This window comes from Lacerta agilis, chromosome 3 (assembly GCF_009819535.1).
Source record: "Lacerta agilis isolate rLacAgi1 chromosome 3, rLacAgi1.pri, whole genome shotgun sequence".
Taxonomy (NCBI): domain Eukaryota; kingdom Metazoa; phylum Chordata; class Lepidosauria; order Squamata; family Lacertidae; genus Lacerta; species Lacerta agilis.
The window spans coordinates 53367780-53387930 of NC_046314.1; the positions used below are offsets into that span (position 1 = coordinate 53367780).

At 40.4% G+C, this 20151-nt stretch overlaps 1 protein-coding gene across 1 annotated transcript in view; it reads right to left on the bottom strand.

The window, feature by feature from the left end:
* TRDN (triadin) overlaps nucleotides 1-20151 on the bottom strand; it is a 151671-nt gene that overhangs the window by 49803 nt on the left and 81717 nt on the right. The window contains exons 14-18 of the mRNA XM_033145391.1: nucleotides 17459-17524; nucleotides 4008-4043; nucleotides 1711-1773; nucleotides 1530-1592; nucleotides 471-536 (exon numbers count right to left, since the gene is read on the bottom strand). Of these exons, the coding sequence (XP_033001282.1) occupies nucleotides 471-536; nucleotides 1530-1592; nucleotides 1711-1773; nucleotides 4008-4043; nucleotides 17459-17524 (294 nt within the window). The remainder of the gene's footprint in view (nucleotides 1-470; nucleotides 537-1529; nucleotides 1593-1710; nucleotides 1774-4007; nucleotides 4044-17458; nucleotides 17525-20151) is intronic.

The following is a 20151-nucleotide window of genomic DNA, read 5'->3' on the forward strand; positions in this document are numbered from 1 at the left end:
CGGAATGATAAAATGGAGAGTACGAAGGTGTATAAGGCAAGACATTAGACCAAATGTCATGAAATGGGAACTGAAGAAGAACAGAGGCTCAGAGACTCTGAATTTGGGACTGATATATTTTGTCATTCCTTAAGGGAAAATGAAGGTTACCGGTACCAACAAAGCACAGCCCCCTTCCTCCTCTAGGCAGGGCAGGGAGAAGCCAGGAAGAGGGAGGGAGGAGGCACCGCCACCACTGCTGAGGGAGGGAGAGGGAGGGAGAGGGAAAGAACATGTCTGCTGGCGATCCGCGCGGCGATTCCTGGACCGTCCGCGAACCAGATCCAGAAGGCAATTGGGCCTGATCCAGCCCGCGGTCCTTTTTTGCCAACACATGTCGTACAGTATGCTATTGCTGACATGAATACACCCACCCCAACTATAACTGGTTTAATAATATAATAAAAAACAAGCACCTGCAAATAGCCCACCTTTTGGTTTAATTTCAGAAACAACCTTCTTCTCATGGGTTACCACTTCCTTTTCTTTTTCTGCTTCTAAGAGACAAATAAAAAGATGGCTTTGTGTCATAAGGACCCCATGTACCATTTTTGGTTTCATAAAAGTTAGACAAATACATCATAGGAGCAAAGGGGATGGTGAGTGTGTGTGTGTGTGTGTGTGTGTGTGTGAGAGAGAGAGAGAGAGAGAGAGAGCGCTTCTGTATTCCACCCCAAGGCTCACTGGTGCTCATGCATATGTAGTGCTAAACCATGGTTTCTTGTTGCATCTTGGTTCTAATGAATGTGTTTGTTTATTTTGAAATGTATATCCTGCTTTTCTTTATAAAACAAATGCAAAACAGCTTGCAAAAAAGTTTGTAGAATACATAAAGCCCAATAAAACAGTCCAAATCAGGTAGATGTACAGTACATTCCCAGGCAAAACTACACAATTAGGTCAGCACTATACCCAAATTGCTTCTACATGCTTCGTTCTTTATGGGTGAAATTCAGCTGTGTCAATCTCTCAGCAGAATCAACACCATTATCAGAGCAAATTCCTTCTCCAGCGTCACTGTACACCCCCCAAAATCTGCCCCAGAGGGCTTGAGGGAGCTATGGAGAAGATTTGGGGCATGGGGCTAGGTGTGGCAAATACAATGGGATGCTGCCACAAAGCTGCCCTCCCAACACTGGCATTGCTGTCATTTACCTGGATGGTGCAGGAGCCAGGTCAGTGGTGAGGTCAGCATTGCACCTGTACATCGATGGGAGCACTGGTTTGCCTCTGCTAGTCCACCCAAAAAGGCCTAACTAAACTCACCACCACACCACCCACCCTATTCAGATAAGTGGCAGCAATGTTGGGGTCAATTAGGTAGCTTCATTGCACCACCCCTGCATGGGTGTGGGTGTGTGCAGGGGGAGGAGAGGAAGGGGCTAAATTGACTGCTTGGTTATCTGAATCCATCCAACAAGGCAAGTATCCATCATACAAATTCAGTTCAGTAATGATCTAGCAATGTCATACTTGTGCAGATAGCTTACCTTTCTTTTTAATTTCAGGAATAACTTTCTTTTCATGTGTTACCTTTTTCTTTTCTTCCACATCTAAAACATGAATCAAAAGGGGATGATTTGGATTTGCATCTTACTGAATTACAGCAGGCAGAGTTCTTTGAACATCAGGTCAATTAACTGCCACATCTTAAAACCAGAAACACCCTACCTTTTGTTTTAACTTCAGGAATAGTTTTCTTCTGTTGAACCACTTTTTTTGCCTTTTCTTCTTCTAAGGAACAAATGCAAAAGGCATTGTTTCACTGTGCATTTATCAGTTAAAATTACAGAACTTTTATTTTGAGGATCAATTTCTACACTTGAGGAAAAAATAAGAACTTAACAGGACCCAAACCCAGAAAGAATGCAAAAGGTAGCAAATGTTGCCTGGCCAAGTTGATAGCACATATAAACACAAGGGGCAGGATTCAACTACTGTAGGTTGTTGCATGTGTGGAATGAGGTCTGCTTGTGCCATGGAACCTTCCCCCATTCTATTCCCCATGTCCCCTGAATCTGCTCCAAAGAGTTGGAGTAAACTCCAGAACAGGCTTAGGGAGCATTTGCGGGGCCTACAGAGGTGGAAAGGGTGGGGAAGTCTTGTGCACAAGCAGACTTTTATCCTCATGTGCATACCCACTAAGAACTACATTTAATTCCAACCAATATATGCCAGGCTGCAATTCAATGAGGCATTTCCCTATTCATTTTCATGGGGGATGGAGATGCCTGCATCCCATTACATTGGCCAATCTGCTTCTTGAATTTAATAAGACAGGGAAAGATGTCCAAATGAGAATACGGTATGTGCATGGGGAGCTCTGAATCAGGTTGTGTATTCCTGGTGCTTTTTTTCCTGGGAGGACACAGGGGTACGCATATCCTTAAACATTTTGTGAACATAAGTTTGGCCTCAATATGAGTAGGAAAATGAGAGTACCCCTAAGCACTTGTATTCCAATAGGTTTGCTTATTGTTCATTTACCATGTAGTCTTATTGGAGAAACTCTAGACTAGCAACACCTGCAGCTTTTGAAAGTAGAAGATACAGTATTTATTTTGCATTACCCCCCTGCTCCCACCCTGGAACGAATTTGATGAAGAATGTGTGTGAACTCCTGACTCAAGCTTAGTAAACCGTAGCATCTGGAATGGTCGCTGACACATTGCCAAAAAATTACAGATAAAAGAGACACAAATTTACATTAAAATAGCTTATGTATATTTACTTATGGCTTAAGGATATTTACTATCCTTTTAAAGAGAAACATAGTATAGCTCACTGCAGTGAGAAAGATATGGACAGTAACCTGTGTGTCTACTGAGATTGCTGTCTGAATACTAGTGGTCAAAAACCTAAAACACCTGCTCTCCTCCCTTTCTATGGTTCTTTAGCTTTAAACTGGGCTTGGACTGGCCAGCCCTTAAAATAGAGTCAAATAGAGGAATGTCTTCAGACAGCTCATTCTTTAAAGGACTATATCCTGTAAAACAGTATACATGCCACCCAATCTATGTCAGAGTTTTACACCATTGGGCTGCAGATGGTACTTATATAACTGGATGCTCCCCATACCATTTTTTAAAACCCCTACATATAGAAAAACTAGGTGTCAAGATATAGACTAGGCCAGATTCCTTCTCCCGGACACCTAATTTTCTATGTGCATTTGTGTTGGGATAGTGATGGTGTGGAGGCATTGGAGCTGTCATGACTGAAGTAATACACTTTATGCCCTGTTCATGCAACTGAATATGTGGGAAGAGGAGAATAGGAATGCAAGAGGAAGTCCTGCCCCTGAATCTATTCACATCCATTCAATTAATCAGGTGAACAGGCCCAGTGTAGATTAACACAGATAATCAGGAACCCTGTTTTTCTTTGTCTTCTCTCTCTCTCTCTCTCTTTGCTGTGTGCCTACTCAAATGAGCAAGCATGTGCACATAAGGTTTTTGCTGGGTTTTTAACTGTATGTGGAATACAATGCAAACCAACATAGAAATACCAACCCAGCCAAAAAAGGGGGGGCATTAGATCCACATTTTCATTTTGGGGTGTGATGGCCTGTCTAGAGTAGCATAAGAAGGTGGCACAAGTGGCTGTGGCTGGGGGGGGGGAGAGAAAGCAGCAAATATTCTCATCCTCCTTCCTCTGCAAGGGAAGCTCCACTGGATCGCAGTGCCTTCCATGAATGGAAGAAGCCCTTTGCCAGATGGCCAATTTGGATCTAATCCAGTGTCTCCAATAAAACAAACAGAATCTACATGCTCTCAGTATGCATTAGGATTTATTTCTGTGAGCAATTAATGATGCACAGGTCAAGAACTGAGCTTGCTGTTGAATTCCTGCTTTATTCATACACACATGTAGTGTGCCTAGACTAGTCATATGAAGGGAGCTTCAGTGAGAACTAGGTATCACTGACAGCCTAAAGACAAAAGAAAGCAACAATTTATACTACTTACTTATTGGCTTTGTAGTTGTCACATTAGGTTTTCCAACTGCATGAGCAAAATAATATAAATTATTTTAAATATATATATCATTAAGCCAAGGAATAGAAACAATAAATTACAAAGGCTGAAAAAGCACAGCTTGTGCTCAGAAGCTCTGGTAAATGTGATTGAGAATATTTTAAAACAGATATTTTCCTCAAGAGCTAGAAACCACATACCGGTAGTCATTTTGCATATTGGTTCCATAAATATAAGCAAAAACTATAGGGGAAGGTAAGGGAGTGTTTAGAAACATGACAGAATTTGCACAAAAACCAAATTGAATCTGCCTGTATGACAAACAATACAGTGCGGTGATATCTAAAATGCAATGGTATCTCCATTAAACTGTTTAGTCACATGAGTGATTCTTTCATCTTAGACCATTTTTTTTCTTTTCACTCCGCAGTGCATGCATGAGCCAACTCAAGTTGATTGATTCAAACCAGCACAAGTATATCTACAGATATATTCTGCATGTACAAAGGATACTGCTTAGATTAAAAGTCCTCAAATCTACCTTGGTATAAACCCATGACCTTCAGGAAAGGGCCATCGCTCTGTGGCAGACCAATGGAGAAGGTCCTAGGTTTAATCCCTGGCATCTCCAGATAGCTCTGGGGAAAGACTCCTGTCTGAAATGCTGGAGGGCTGCTGCCAGCCAGTGTAGACAATACTGAGCTAGGTGGGCAAATGCTCTAAGGCAGTTTCTTACACATACATGCTTGTTAAGGGATGCTTAATATAGTAAGCTCTGACTGTTTATGAACACCTGTTTATAAAATGTAATGTCTCCCCTTGTACGTCCAACAGGCTGTCGCGGGCCCTTCGCCCTGTACAGCCCACCCCCGGACGTTTTACGGTCTATGAGTGCTGCACCAACGACAAACAGTCCCCAGCTGCAGCCCTTCAGACTACTAGCTGGATCCTGCTTACTTCATTCACCACAGACGAGGATATTGTGAACTAAAAAGTTGTTTATTGAGTACAAAGCTTGTGGTTGCTGATAAATAAAAGGTTGTTCAAGAAGCTTATAACAGTTGTCCTATACCGGCCTAATACCTCTAAATGTTACCGGCCTATTACCTCTAATAGTTAACTAAATATCAATAACAACGCGTTTCACAATCTCTTTATCCTCTCTGCTAACATCCACCTAAGACTCTAAACTCCCAGCTCTATCTCTTGACTCACACTTCAACTCCAACTCTAAACTCCCCGCACTTAACTCTAACTCCTCCTGCCCATACTTCAACTCCCGCACCAACTTCAACTGCCTTACTGACCACTGGGAGGGGTGTTTTATACCCAGGCTAAGCCCGCCCCTGAGGGTTCTAACTGTCAGAAAAGTTAACCCCTACCTGGCATTGGGCTAGTTCTCCACATACCTCCCTCCTTTTTAGGTTTGTATCAGAGGAGTTACTAGCCAAAGTATCCCTCTGATACAAACAACAGTTTAAAACATTACTATAAACATTACATTTATTAACTCTTACCTTTTCCCTAACTATGGCATAAACAGTTATATCTCCAGTAAAAGTACATATAGTTGTGAACATTATATACAATAGTGCATGCAGCATTAGGCCTTTATTGCAAGAAAAGTCGTAACGGTCCATTTTAACCTTTGTCTTTGGGTCTTCGTGATAAGGCGTCTGCGATGATGTTTAGGATCCTTTCCCGCTCCTTATCGTCCTTACCCGTCACAAGAAGTATCTTTCTCTGGGCACCAGTCTTTTCTCTGCCATACGTGATGGGATGTAAGCTGTCGTCCTCGGCCAGATGACACAATCCCATGCCGATCCCTGCACTCGAGGCGTCTGTAACGATTGTGGATCCCAAGCTGGGTAGAGTCCTTGTTTCTCAGGGCCAACAGCGCTCTTAGTTCAACCTCTCCCTCCTTCAGGATCTCTGTTAAATGTTTAAGCTCGCGGACTTGTACACACATCTCCAGGTCATCATAAGCTGCATAAGAACTGGTTGTCTGGCTTTTAAATGCACTGGGAACTATTTTCAGAAGTTTGTGGCTATCTTCTTTTTTAGTCAGCTTGCTGAAGCTTTCTAGGCAAGCGTGATCACTTAATGAAAGTAGGCTAAAAAGCTCTGATTGCTTATTGCTCATAGCAATCTCCCTTGTTGTCAGTTCATCTTTGGTCTGTATTGATTTATCAGTTCCCACTTCGAGCAATTTTAAGACTACTTTTGTATGCCTTTGACGTGGTAGCCCTGTTAATGCTGTGTAACCACATTCATTTTGGACATTTATTTGTGTTGCATGAGCAGCAGGGTACCCATCCTCCCACCACACAATCTCTAGTGTAGGAAACACTTTCACTTTCATAGAAAGTCGATGGGACCCCATGCCAGCTATAACTTCTAGTACGTCTTTCTTTCTATCTTTCCAACTGATGAATGGTTTATCATAAATTTGACTAGTTGTTCTAACTGATCTCACAGATAGGTCACTGGTGATATGTTTTATCCCACACCTCTCCCACAAACGCTGCATCAGCTTAGAGGTAAATGAGGCTCCAAGGTCTGTCACGATCTGTTCTGCAAACCCTAGCCGACACATATAACTTATTAGAGCTGAAGCCACTGTTTCAGTCTCTATGTTTCGTAACGGAATCGCTTCCGGATATTTCGTCGCAAAATCCACAATAGACAACAAATTTTGATGTCCCCTGCGACTGGCTTTTGGCAGTCGTCCCATTACATCTATTGCTAAACGTTGGAAGGGTTGTGATATTATGGGCAAGGGGCATAATTGTGCTTTCGTTTTATCTTGCCCATGTCCTTGTAATTGGCAAGTATGGCACGTTCGACAAAATAACTTTATTTGCTTGCCCATCCCAGGCCAAAAGAAATTTTGGGACACCCTTTGTTTGGTTCTGGTGATTCCCAAGTGACCTCCAAAGATACTGCCATGTGCATGTTGTATTATCTTGGTTCTAAATTCAGTAGGTACTATCAGTTGCCTGTGGATTTCATTACCCCCTCTATTAGGCTTTAAAAGAATCTCTCTGTATAGCAACCCATTGTTGACTATAAACCGCTCCGGGCTTTCCGGGGTTAATACTGTATTCAAGGCTGTGGCTTGAAAATATTTCTGTAAATCTGTATCTAGTTTCTGCTTGGCTGCAAAACTAGCTGCTTGACTATTTGTAACTGGCACTAAACTTGTATCTTGTGTCAGTTCAACAATTGTATCAGGCCTTTCCTCCTGAGGTAACTGTCGCAGTTTTTGTGCCCTAGTAATCACAAATGCACTCTGTACATGGTCAAGTAGATCCCACCCAATTAACATTGGAGCTGGGATTTCTGGTGAAACTGCTACTTGCCATTTTCCAGACCATTGTTTATATGTCAGATTAACTAATGCGACTGGCAAGATTTCTGGCTGTTTTGATATTCCTTTTAAACTGATTGTTTTGCCTTTAATAAAGTCTTCTGGCTTTAACAAATCAGGATGTACAATACTAATCTGAGACCCTGTGTCTTTTAAGCCTTTATATTGTTTACCATTCACCCAAATTTCTTCTCCTGTTTTGTGTAATAGCATGTCATCTTGTTGAATTATATAGCACCTCACAACTTGGGCCACTGGTAACTCATCAGCCTGTTCTCTAGACTGGGCCTCGGTTGCCGTGGCAACCATGTTGGCAGTTGGCTCTGTCTCCACAGTTTGGGCACAATATGTCTGCTTCTGAGGGATATTATTTGCACTCTTAGTTCTGATTTCAGTTCTACAGTCCAGTTGTCTATGGCCTTTTCTCCCACATTGCCAACAGATTAATTCAGGCCTTTTACCCTCACCATATTTATTTACTTTTCCCTCAGTCCCCCCCGTTGTCATAGGCGTGTTATGGGGAACATTTTCATTGGCGGGAAAGATTTTCTTGGCAGTTTCTGTGGTAAACTTTGTGGGCTGTTGCATTCTCTTAAACTTATTTGTTTCCCACTGTTTGTCCTTATATTTTGGGGCATCATAAGCGTGTTCTCGGATTTCATTTATTTCATCTGCCAAATTAGCAGCTTCCAGGATGGTTTTAGGGCGTCTTTCTTTAATTAAATACTTCAGATGACTATTAATCGTGTCATAAAATTGTTCCAATGCGATCACCTCTTTTATTTTTGCCACAGAATCAGCACCCTCCTGTTCTAGCCACTTGTTTAAATAATTTGTTGTTTTAGCTCCTAATTGAGCGAATGTTTCCTCACGCACCTTTTTTATTGTTCTAAACTTTTGTCTCAGTTGTTCTGCAGTAATTCCGAATCTAACATAAACCAACTGTTTAAATGCTTCAAAATCTTTAGATTGATCAGATGGCATTTGAGAATAAATCTCTGTTAATGTTCCACTAATACGAGCTCTCAGTATTTGCATTTTCTCCTCATCTTTTACTTCAAAATCTTCGCAAGCCCTCTCAAAAGAAATGATAAACGCTTCAGGATCGTCTTTATCTCTGAAGTCAGGGAATCTTTTTAAATCCACCCTGCTAGGATTTTGTGTGGAACTATTGTTGTTGTTTCTATTTTCTACAGCTGATAATTCAAGTCTTTTCATTTCTAATAAATATTCTCTTTCCTCCCTTTCTCTTTCTCTCTCAATAGCTAAGGTCATTTCTTTCTCTTTCAGTTCTCTCTCTTTTGCCTCTCTTTCTCTTTCTCTCTCAATATTTAAGGTCATTTCTTTCTCTTTCAGTGCTATTGCCTCTCTTTCTCTTTCTCTCCCAATAGCTAAGGTCATTTCTTTCTCTTTTGCCTCAGCTTGTAACTTTAATTCTCTCTCTTTCAGTGCCATTGCCTCCCTTTCTCTTTCAATATCTAGCTTTGCTAGTTCGATTTTCAAATTATATTCCTTCTCAAGTTTCCATTTTTCAAATTCCTCTGAGGCTTTAAAACTCGTCCCCTCAGTAGGATTTTTGTTAACTGTTTCAGTACTGGTTTCCTCAATCTGGGAAACCCCATTTTCTTCTTCAGAGCTTTCTACTTGTGAGTCCCTAAGAGCTGTTTTAGTCTTTCTAGGTGGCATTTTCTATTTATTTGGTGGTATTATTTCTGTACTTGAATCAAGGATGTTTCAGTTAAACTATTTCTTCAGGCTCAGTTTCCACAGTTTAGGTCCAAAGTCACGCCTAAAGTTACCTCAGTGCACTTTATCCAGCGTACTTTTCTGACCTCTCACTATAAACCTTTCTGCCTGAAATAGTTTCAAACGCAAAGTATCTTTGTAACTCTCTCACAATCTCACAGTCTTAGGCGCTATCACACCACACCCTAGGGCCAGGTAATTCCTCTCTGAATTCCCCTTCTCCCTTTCCAGGTGTATGCGATCCCCCTTCCTGACTAGATTGTAGAGTCTCACAGAAGTTTGCTTAAATCCTCTTTAAGCCTCACACTTCACACAATGCGTCACCCTTATATCCTTCTTGTACCTTGGCACTTCTTGCCAACACTTTAGATCTTTGATCTCAATGTGACCACCACTTTATGACAATCTTTCGTCCCGACGCTGCCACCACTTTAATGTCGCGGGCCCTTCGCCCTGTACAGCCCACCCCCGGACGTTTTACGGTCTATGAGTGCTGCACCAACGACAAACAGTCCCCAGCTGCAGCCCTTCAGACTACTAGCTGGATCCTGCTTACTTCATTCACCACAGACGAGGATATTGTGAACTAAAAAGTTGTTTATTGAGTACAAAGCTTGTGGTTGCTGATAAATAAAAGGTTGTTCAAGAAGCTTATAACAGTTGTCCTATACCGGCCTAATACCTCTAAATGTTACCGGCCTATTACCTCTAATAGTTAACTAAATATCAATAACAACGCGTTTCACAATCTCTTTATCCTCTCTGCTAACATCCACCTAAGACTCTAAACTCCCAGCTCTATCTCTTGACTCACACTTCAACTCCAACTCTAAACTCCCCGCACTTAACTCTAACTCCTCCTGCCCATACTTCAACTCCCGCACCAACTTCAACTGCCTTACTGACCACTGGGAGGGGTGTTTTATACCCAGGCTAAGCCCGCCCCTGAGGGTTCTAACTGTCAGAAAAGTTAACCCCTACCTGGCATTGGGCTAGTTCTCCACACAGGCGATCTGTACTATTAGACTTAACAGCAACTACCATCTGTTCTATGTATGACTGGATTTTTGCCAAGGCCCACTTCCACCTGCAGCTCCCATGTTGCCTTCCATCCTGTTCTAGAAGATGCCTCTTCTGAACCGTAAGTCCTTCCATGTGTGCAAGGACAGCAGTTGGATTCCACCCTGTATGTATAGTGTCCTTACATAGTTTAGTCACTATCTGGAACTGGACTTAGTTATATCTTGGTGGTGTGTCCTGTAAGCTTTCATAGACCACTCCAAATACATTGGCAGTCCCAGGAACTTCTTAAGCTTATTCAAAGAAACATGATGTTTGGAGTAAGAAATATTATGCAATAGGCACTGATGTGGGAAGATTTAAAAACAAACATGTCTAGCCTCTTTTCGGAATATTCCATTGCATTAGCCTGTCTCTGTCTCCCAAACATGTCATGACAGCTTCTTCTCTTTCACTCCAAGCCTGACACCCCAGAGATGCATAAATGGGAAGAATAAAGCATGCTAACAGCCCACATAAAGAATTACTGGATCAAGGAGATTGCACACTCAGTTTGCCACAATATATGCAACTTATTTAGGCCTTAGCAGCATTTCCAAGGGTGATCTTCTGTGATATCAAATAACTGTTTTTAGAGTTCCCCAAAACCTCATTTTCTTCTGCAGGCCCTATCCTACCGGCTGCCATGAAGAATCCCAGGTTTATGGGGAAAGTTCCTGGGAAATTGCCTGAATCAAAAAGGTGGTTTTCTAAAGTGAAATTTAACTTTTAAAAGTCACTGAGATTTATTTCTGAAGGAGTAAAGGATTGAAAGATGTGATGAGAAAAATAAGAAGGATTTAATGTTAAGCCTAAAAAGGTCAGGCATATTGTGCTGAATGGTCTTTGGTGGCTTCTGCAGCATCTCATGTTTTCCACCTGTGATGTCAAGTATCTTTTAAGAGATGGAGAGGAGGAGGGGAGTAAGAGTGCTGGCTTTCAGCCAAGTGTCCTTCAAAGTCGATTTGAGTGTAACAACAGCCTGTTGATCTGCTGGTGATGGGAAGCTCTAAATATAGCAATGCACTTGTGTTACAAGGCATGGTGCTACACAAATGAGACCCTCTCTGGAGAAATGCACTGCAAGGATCTGTATTTTCACACTTAAACTTCAAAGATGATACAGGTAGTAAGTCACATTAATGCTGACTCTGAAAGAGCTTGCCTGCCTATCCATCATCTGCAAGAGGAGGAGGTAAGAAAGGTGCTGAAGGAAAGCTATCCTCAATATGCTGTGTTGTTGGGGTGGGGGTGGGGATAACCAGAAGCAAAAATAAACTACGCAGGAGTGAATGCCAAAAGGGCCTACAAGGTGGTCTGGTTCACTTAAGTCTTTGATGCATCAAATGCTTATCTTTTGCTTCTTATCAAAATCCCTGGAAACTGTTATGGAGAGACTTTCGTGGGATATATTTTATATATTAGCTCAGCTTTTGATAAAATATTGCTTTGAAGTTAGAAATGGAAAAAGTACAGGAAGATAGAACTGAAATGTATTACTATTAACAGAGTCTTTCAAAACTAATCAGCGACATGCTTTATGTTTGAGATAGATGTCTGTCCTTGCATTAATCTATATCCATGCAAACTCCAACAACATGGTGTTTATATGACACAGAGATATTATTAAGCATTAAATAAATCTTTAATACTCCAAATTAAGACTATAATTCATTTTGGCTAGGTCAGGCCTATTTAACGGTAAAGGTACAGGTAACTTTGTGCTACATGCTTTTGAACTTGATTTTGAGGTGAGTTAGAATCACAGCGGATTCACCTCCCTGTGGTTTAGGGAACATTTGTAGGAAAATAAGGAAAATACTGCACATCACAAAGGTGCCCCTGGATAAGTATGATGACAAATTTCAGAAGGATTGGTGCATGTTTTAAGAAGTTACGATGAATAAAAACAATTTGTGTGGGGGGTTTGTTTTCTGTTCAATGGACAAGACCCTTCCTTCTATATCCCTCCCAATGACTGGAAGTAAAAAGGGGAACCCTGAAAAAGTTATTTTCTAGGTGGACACTAGACCTGACAGAAGACTACACCCCTCATCTCCTTCCCCACTGTCCTTAAACTGAGAACTTGGGGATATGTTAACAATACTAAAGAGGCAGTCTGAATTTGTCTAAGTTCTTTGGGAGCTCTGAAGCTCCGAGGCAGCCCTGGGGCTTTGAGAGCACCCTACTTCCATTTGCACACCTCAGAGCTCATCTGTTTTGCCCCAGAAGAGATCCCAATTCCTGTGTTGGGCTCTATGCATGTAGACCAGAACTGGGGAACCACTGGCACATGGGCCCACCAGACTTTCCCATCTGACCCACAAAGACATTTTGGCCAAGCTATACCCACCTGCTCCTATACTTGGTATCATATACGACATCAAGTGTGGGGCAAGTAGAGATGAATCAGCTGGCTTCTGGGACTTGCAAAGTACATTGCCTTTGCCTGTACAATTTGATTTTAAACTGCACAGGCCAAAATAGGTCACCTGACTTCACTGTGATGCCAGGTAGACAACCGTACTGACCTGACAAACTTGGCCCAAGTGGGAATGTGAGGGGTAAGTCTCTGGCCTGCCAAGCAGACCATTTTCTCCACCCCGATGTAGATATTGTTTGCATGTGGACATGCTCCTCACTGCGTGTCAGCTCTCTCCAATTTAGTATATGTAAAAATAGGGCATAATATGCACACATACTGCTCATGTCACACAAAAATAGTTTACTAGAATCCAAGCTCTGTATGTATCTCTGTACTAGTTTTTTAGAATGAATTGCCCTGCACGATATGCACTATCCTTTCAATTCTTGTTAGCAATGAGGTAAGGGAAATTGCTGCAAATGTGAGCAATACAATTATTTTATAAGTCCAACACTTGCAATAGTATGATTATATATGCATTTATCATCACTCTCTTTTTCTTTAAAAAAATCCCCAAAACTTATGAAATAACTATTTTTAAACTACAGAAATGTTAAGGCAAACTGTCAGCCTTTTATTGTAATTGTTAATGCTTTGAAATGGAAATTTCCCTATACATAAGTCATGCTGCCCCTGCCAATCAAAATATAAAAATCAATCACTTGGATTTGCAAGAGAATCACTGTAGAATGACAAATGCTTGAAACAGCTATTGTTTGCTGTCATAGAACAACAGAGTCTTAGAGAACTGTATAAAGAAGCATGTTTTATATATATAATAAGCTTTGTCACACACATGCATAGACACACACACCACACCACACAAATAACCGAAACAGTAAACGCCAAGACTGCTGTTCAGTAATGATACAATAGTTAACATATCATTCAATTTCAGACATTTCATTTCATTGTTTATTCTTCAAGGGACTGTAGATTGATTGAGAACATGAACAGCAGAGTCTTTATTCTCCATTCTGTATTACAAATCCATTTTGTGTTAGGCAACTGAGTCCCAGGGAGTTTTAAAAGTGTGCACTTAAAAAAACATACCGGTACTAGCAAACAGAGTGCAAATATCCTATAATATGCCAGTTGTCTTAGCTCAGGGATGAGCAAATCTAGGCTCAGGAGCCAAATATACTCCTCCAAACATCTCTTATTTTTCCTTCAGGGCTTCTGCTCGGGCCACATTCCTCACCAGCCCAGCTTGGATATTTTGCCTGGCTGCAATGTGCCCTTAAACTCAGATAAAAGCCCTTGCTTGCAAAAATGTGGGATAGAGAGGGGTGTAGGAGTGTATGTGGAAATTGCCTGCTGAATGAAGAGGGGGGAACTTGACATAGAGGTGTCATTTTCATGACAGTCCTGTATCGCTTGTGTAGCTCCCACCTCAATGAGCTCTATGTCAGAAATGCTCTATTTTCCATGAAGAAAACTGCCATTTATCTCTCATCTATTTTGTTGCTTTTTTTAACCTACAATTTCATATGTCAGTTCAGCAAACTGTTTCGTTGATGCTTGCTTTCAAAGAAATAATTATCCTTCCATTTTTAATCATTATTTTGTTCATTTTTGCTCGGAGCTTTTCAAATGCAAAGTATCACTCTTGTTCCAGATAATACTAAATTTATCTTTCTTGGTCTCTAGAATTATTACTTAGTGCTCCATAATTCCAGACTATGCCCACATAGACTATCCATATGATCCACATTTCTTTCTCAAACTTAAATGCTGGAGTACAGCCCCAGACAACCAGCTTCATGCAACAGGCTGTTTCTTTATGTCAAATTTTGCAAGGAGCTCATTTATTGCCTTCTTTTGGCACTCCATTCTTGAATAAATCCCATTGACTTCTGATAACTGAGTTCTTGGGAAGAAAATATGGCCCATTTATTTTTCTACAGGGCGCATGGATTCAGCTGTGTATGCCTCGTTCACCATTACTGCAGCTGCATGCATTAATTAGCTAAAACGATTGCATACAGTCACCACTGATATGAAACATACATTGTTCATTCAATAATGGCTAAAACTCCTCAAGAAGATGCAGAAGGCATAATTCTCAAGAATAGAAACTAAATATTAATTTCATTACATTTAAAACTTAAAGTAGTGATTACATCTTAAGAAAATGTATATTTACTATTATGACAAACAGGTTGAAACAGCAGCATTCAGTTCCTAAAGGGTATGGATTTGCTAATAAGCAGAGAAGGAGCAGAACAGCTACAGCCATCAAAAGCAACAAGGGAAAAAAATCTGCTTAACACCAGACATTGTAAGGTTCAAACTGGGAATCGAGGATTGGTTTTTTTCCCTTGCTCTAGCCATAGGACAGTCTGTCAGAGGAACTTGCATTTTACTTTAATAGATAGATAGATAGATAGATAGATAGATAGATATTGTATGTATATAGATAGATAAATGATCCTTTAAAACATGCTGATCATTACAAGAAAAACAGTCTGCTTTTATTTTCATTTTTAATGAATATTTTTATACTATTAAAAACCATTTTTTATTAAGTGGTATATAAATCTTACTAAATGATTTAAAAAATCAGAAGGGGAGACTTTCACAATGCTTCAACAAAACTTTATTACATTTTTCTCTTGGCCATCTTTCAAAAAGCACAGGGTAGCATATATGATGTGTGTCTCGCACACTCACACCCTGTGGCCATTTTACCCTGAGAAGTTTAGGCATATTGCTGCTGTGTAGGCTGCAAAATGAAGCCTCGGAACATGAAAGAGAATTGAGTAGCTTCACAGACATTACACAAAATTTAAAGGAAGGGAAATTGTAGGCAGAGAGTAGGCTGAAAAGATGAGGGAGATAACAGATGGAGTATTGTATTCAGTTCTGAAGAGCACAGTTCAAAAAAAGAAGAACATTATTGACAAGTTGGGAGAACTATGAGGATAATAAAAGGTTTAGAAGACAAATCACATCAGGAAACCCTGAAAGAGCTTGGTATGTTAGCTTAGAGAAAAAGAAGATTAAGAGGGAATACGTTGGTAGTTTTAAAATATTGTCAAGAAAGGAGAACTGTTTTTCACTCTACCCACTGTGGACAGGAGAGCAATGGATTCAAATTAAAATGCGACAGATTCCAGTGAAGCATTAGGAAACGTTTCTAGCTACAAGGATGATTTGGCAAAAGAATAAACTTTAAAAGTTGCAGAATCTTTTTCTTTTGGGGAGGGGGCAGTTTCAATACAAATTCGAAACCTGTATTTCAGAACACGTTATTATCGTCCAGGCAAACCCTATTATTTCTTTCCTGAAAGGGCATGCTGAACAATTATTATCTGACTCAGGGAAATAGGCCTTTGTACTACATACAAATCCATACTTCAAAAAGAGTGACTATACTGTGCTCACAACATTGCCATCGTTATTATGATGTGTAAAATATAATTGCAAAAAACTGCTCTTAAAATACGCTGCTGTCCTCCCCTCATCAATAAAAATATTTGAAGACACCTGCTGTCCAAAGGCCTATATGGTCCAATACCCTGTTTCTCAAATTAGTCAATCAAGTGCCTATGGGAATCTCATTAAACAGAACATGTTGACAATAGCCACTACATAAATGTGGATCCTGGGTGTGAAAAGGTTGAAAACACATACAGGCTGCCTTCATGTAGAAAACAGTTCTATGACAGACCTTCAATGAGAGAATTGTATAAAGTCAGACACAAGGCCAGCCTGTTTTACAGTTAACCTATGAAGCAGCAAATGGTGACTGTTTTCAGACTGTATCCAACTGAATCTATGCTGTCCTCCTATTCATAGAAACCTCTTTGATCCAGCAGAAGCTTCTGTGAATGGAAGGGGGAAATGAGTGGATTTTTGAAAATTCACTGTAGCTCCCTGTTTCACCATCCACAGAGAGTTTCCCAACCCTCTGGAACAGATCTGGTGGTGGCAGCACAGGGAATTGCAGAAAGAAGAGGGAAATAATCACCTTCCACAAGGGGTACTGTTGGATACAGCTCCTAAAACTGCTGAGAAAAATAATGTATTGAAAAATATAGATGCTTAGAGTCAAGTGTAATTAAGTGGCGCATAAACTGCTAAAATAAGTAAATATTCAAGGCTGTTAATCTGCAGCATGCAGTCTAAAGCAATAGTCTTAAGAATGCAGTAGCAAAAATGAGTGAGGATCTACTTATATAACTTGAACCTGTTTAAAATCAACTAAAGTTATTGGGTTGCTGTCAATACTGTGTGAGCAGAAGGCAGATTGCACAAGGGATAAGGCCATCAGAAGAGCCCTGCTGGAGCAGAGCAAGACCTTTCTAGTCAAGCATTTGCTTCTCAAAGTGGCCAACCTGATGCCTGGGTGAAGCCCACAAGCAGGGTGCTAGCACAGTAGCACTCTCCTGCTCATGATGCTACTCAAAAGCACAATGTCTTTGATCCTAAACACAATATAGCCATCATGACTAGCTGTCATTTTCATTCCTGTCTCAGCTCCCTGTACTACCCATGAAAAGTCATCCCCGAGTGGCGGAGCAGGACAGGCAGGCAAACATCGTGGACTATGTCATCTGAGGAATCCACCTGAAAGGGGGTGGGAATCCTGCCCTACTTGCTCAAGGTTCACGATTTTGAGGTGATTCCACTGCAACCCTGCAAGACGTAGCCCACAATGTTCAGCAGAACCCCCTAAACAACCAGAGAGACTTTATGGGAAAGTCATTCATTGTGTGAGCTTCATTTCTGCTCACACAACACTGGATACAGTTCATAAGGCTGGCCTCAGTAAAAGCAGGGTTAGGATTCCCCATAAGAATCTATGAGTAAATTTTTAAGAACAGAAACTGAACTTGCCTTCAACAGCCGGGATTGCAGGTGTCATTGCTGGGGTCTGTGGAAACCAAAGGTGAGGAGGCGGCCCTGCACATAAGACAGGAATGAAAGAGCATTGATAAACAAAGAAAACATTGTTTTCAATGTAGTGCCTACTTAAGTACACATGGAATGCACTTTCTTTTTAACAGTCTCTGAGCAGCCTGGACCCTCTTCTGAATTGTTTGTGTTTATTACTAAATACCTATCAGCAATGGGATGGAATGGCAGAACAAACAAAACTCATCAGTTCTGTCTTTTAGATTGCTAAGCAAGAAATTGCAGAAGTTAAGTAAAACAGCAGAAACTTATTTTTTGAATTATTTGCCATTCAATATTTCTTCAGGACTAGAGAACACAAAAGATCTTTTTAAAAAATTATTAGAATTTTTTTAAAAGATCTTTTAAAATTTATAAAATTTTAGAAATCAACACATTTATCAAACAAACAAAGAAGATAGAAATTAAAATAAAACTCCCCTCACCCTGTGACTTCCCTCAACTTCCCCTTCTGGTTCTTTAACAATTTGTTACTTCTGTTTGATTTTTTCCCTTGTTTTTCATCTTTTAATTGCACACTTATATTCTTATCATTTTTAAACCAAATTTTCTTCAAATTACATCTTACATTTAATTAATTTCCATATTATTATCTCTTAACCTTTACTCTTGTTTTCTTAAATGTAAGTGTTTACTCAAACCCTTCTCTGAGTAAAGAACACAAAAGATCAATATAATAAAAAGCTTTCACATTCATGCCTCTTTTTATGAACGACAGTACACTTCCTTCTGCTTTTAACATAAAGGACCAGTCTCATTAACCAATATCCAGTTGATTGTACATTTTTAAAAAATGTAATAGTTGTTTCCTATTATGTATACTGTTCTGCCTAGAAGCGCTATGATGATTTAATGGACTGCTATATTGTGTTCAGATGGTGTGTTCCTCTCAGGACAGCTTTTTACATCACACAGAAAGAAGAAGGCACATGAATGAATCCCATTTCCATTTATCACACTTATGAAATAATATCAGTGGAGAAAACAATGTATTTCCCACTGGTGTCCATGCATCATTGGATCATTGTATAGCATGGTGGAATCTACACATGTATTTAAAAAAGAACACTGTTAAAATGCTTTTTTGAAAAATGTTTTGAAAAGTACATTGAACTTGGCATAGGTCAGTGTCACCATCTAGTTTTATTTGTAGCTGTACAGCTGAGTCCTATGTCAGCCTGCCCCAACCTAGTGCTTTCAAGATTTTATTGGGCTCCAGTTCCTATAACCTCTGACCTTTGGCACTGCTGGTTGGGGGTGATGGGAGCTGGAGTCCAAAAACATCTATAGGGCAGCAGCTTGGATAAAAGCTGAAATAAACCACAGCCTTAAGGCATGTTCAGGTGTTTGCCCGAACATGTGAACTGTATCTACGGACTCAGGGCAGGCACCTATGCACAAGCCCCAGCCTAATGTCCCTGTATGCACCATGCTCAGTTCCCAGCCTTCTTGTGCTGGCCATGGGTCTTTTACTTGTGTTTGCTTGAACATGAGTAGAACTCTCCACAAAAGCTGGGTCTCCTGTTGCACAGCATTCCAGTCATGTTCAAGTGAGCTTGAGTAGAAGCCCCCTGTAGACCTTCACTGCTCAACAAGGAGATGGTCAGGGGGTGAGAGGTGTGTCTGATGGGTGTGAGAATCTAGTAATGGAGCTTAAGTATGTGCCCCCTCCCCTCCCCTCCCTCCTTCCACTGATAACAGTGTTTAGAAGTTCAGGCAAATGCCTGAGCACACCATATCCTTTGAGGCTTAAATAAAACAAAACTGGAAGTAATAGCTTATTTCTGAACAGCATTCCATGGGACTAGAATATTCTTGCTCTCTGCAAGTAAATAGCTCTGTCCATGCTTGGAGGGTAATTACAATTAAAAAGTCGATTCTTCACCATCCCACCAGCCCCAGTTACATTTGAGATGTGTTGGCAGTCAGTTTGGCAATAAATAGTTCCTGCACCTGTTGGATTTGGTCTTATGCATCTTTCTGTGATGTGGTGCCCCCTTAACTCCTTTTGTATTTTCTTTTTGAAACAGATATATTACCCTTTAGCAATATTTTCATAAGTATTGAAAACATGTGCCACTCACAAAAGGAATAGTAATACTTATGACCCAAAGACTATGATGTAATATGGACTCAGAGCTAGGACACTTTTATAGCAGAGATTTCTGCAGGGACTTTTAACAGAGTAGCAAAGTAGAAAGTTTCAGAAGCTTTGCTTCTATCATCACATAACAATATTTTTAAATGCCCACATTTCTGGAAAATTATTTTGTAAATATACACTATCAACTTTCGTTCTGGTATCCCAGCCTTCTGGGCAGATAATGAATGAACAAAGGTGTGCTTTACATATTTTGAAAATAGATCTGACAGTTGTTCTAGGGTTTTAATCTGAAATTCCTAATGCTGCCCTGAACACACACCAAGACAATCCTATACACACTTACCTGAAGAGAAGAGTTTGGATTTGATATCCCGCTTTATCACTACCCTAAGGAGTCTCAAAGCGGCTAACAATCTCCTTTCCCTTCCTCCCCCACAACAAACACTCTGTGAGGTGAGTGAGGCTGAGAGACTTCAGAGAAGTGTAACTAGCCCAAGGTCACCCAGCAGCT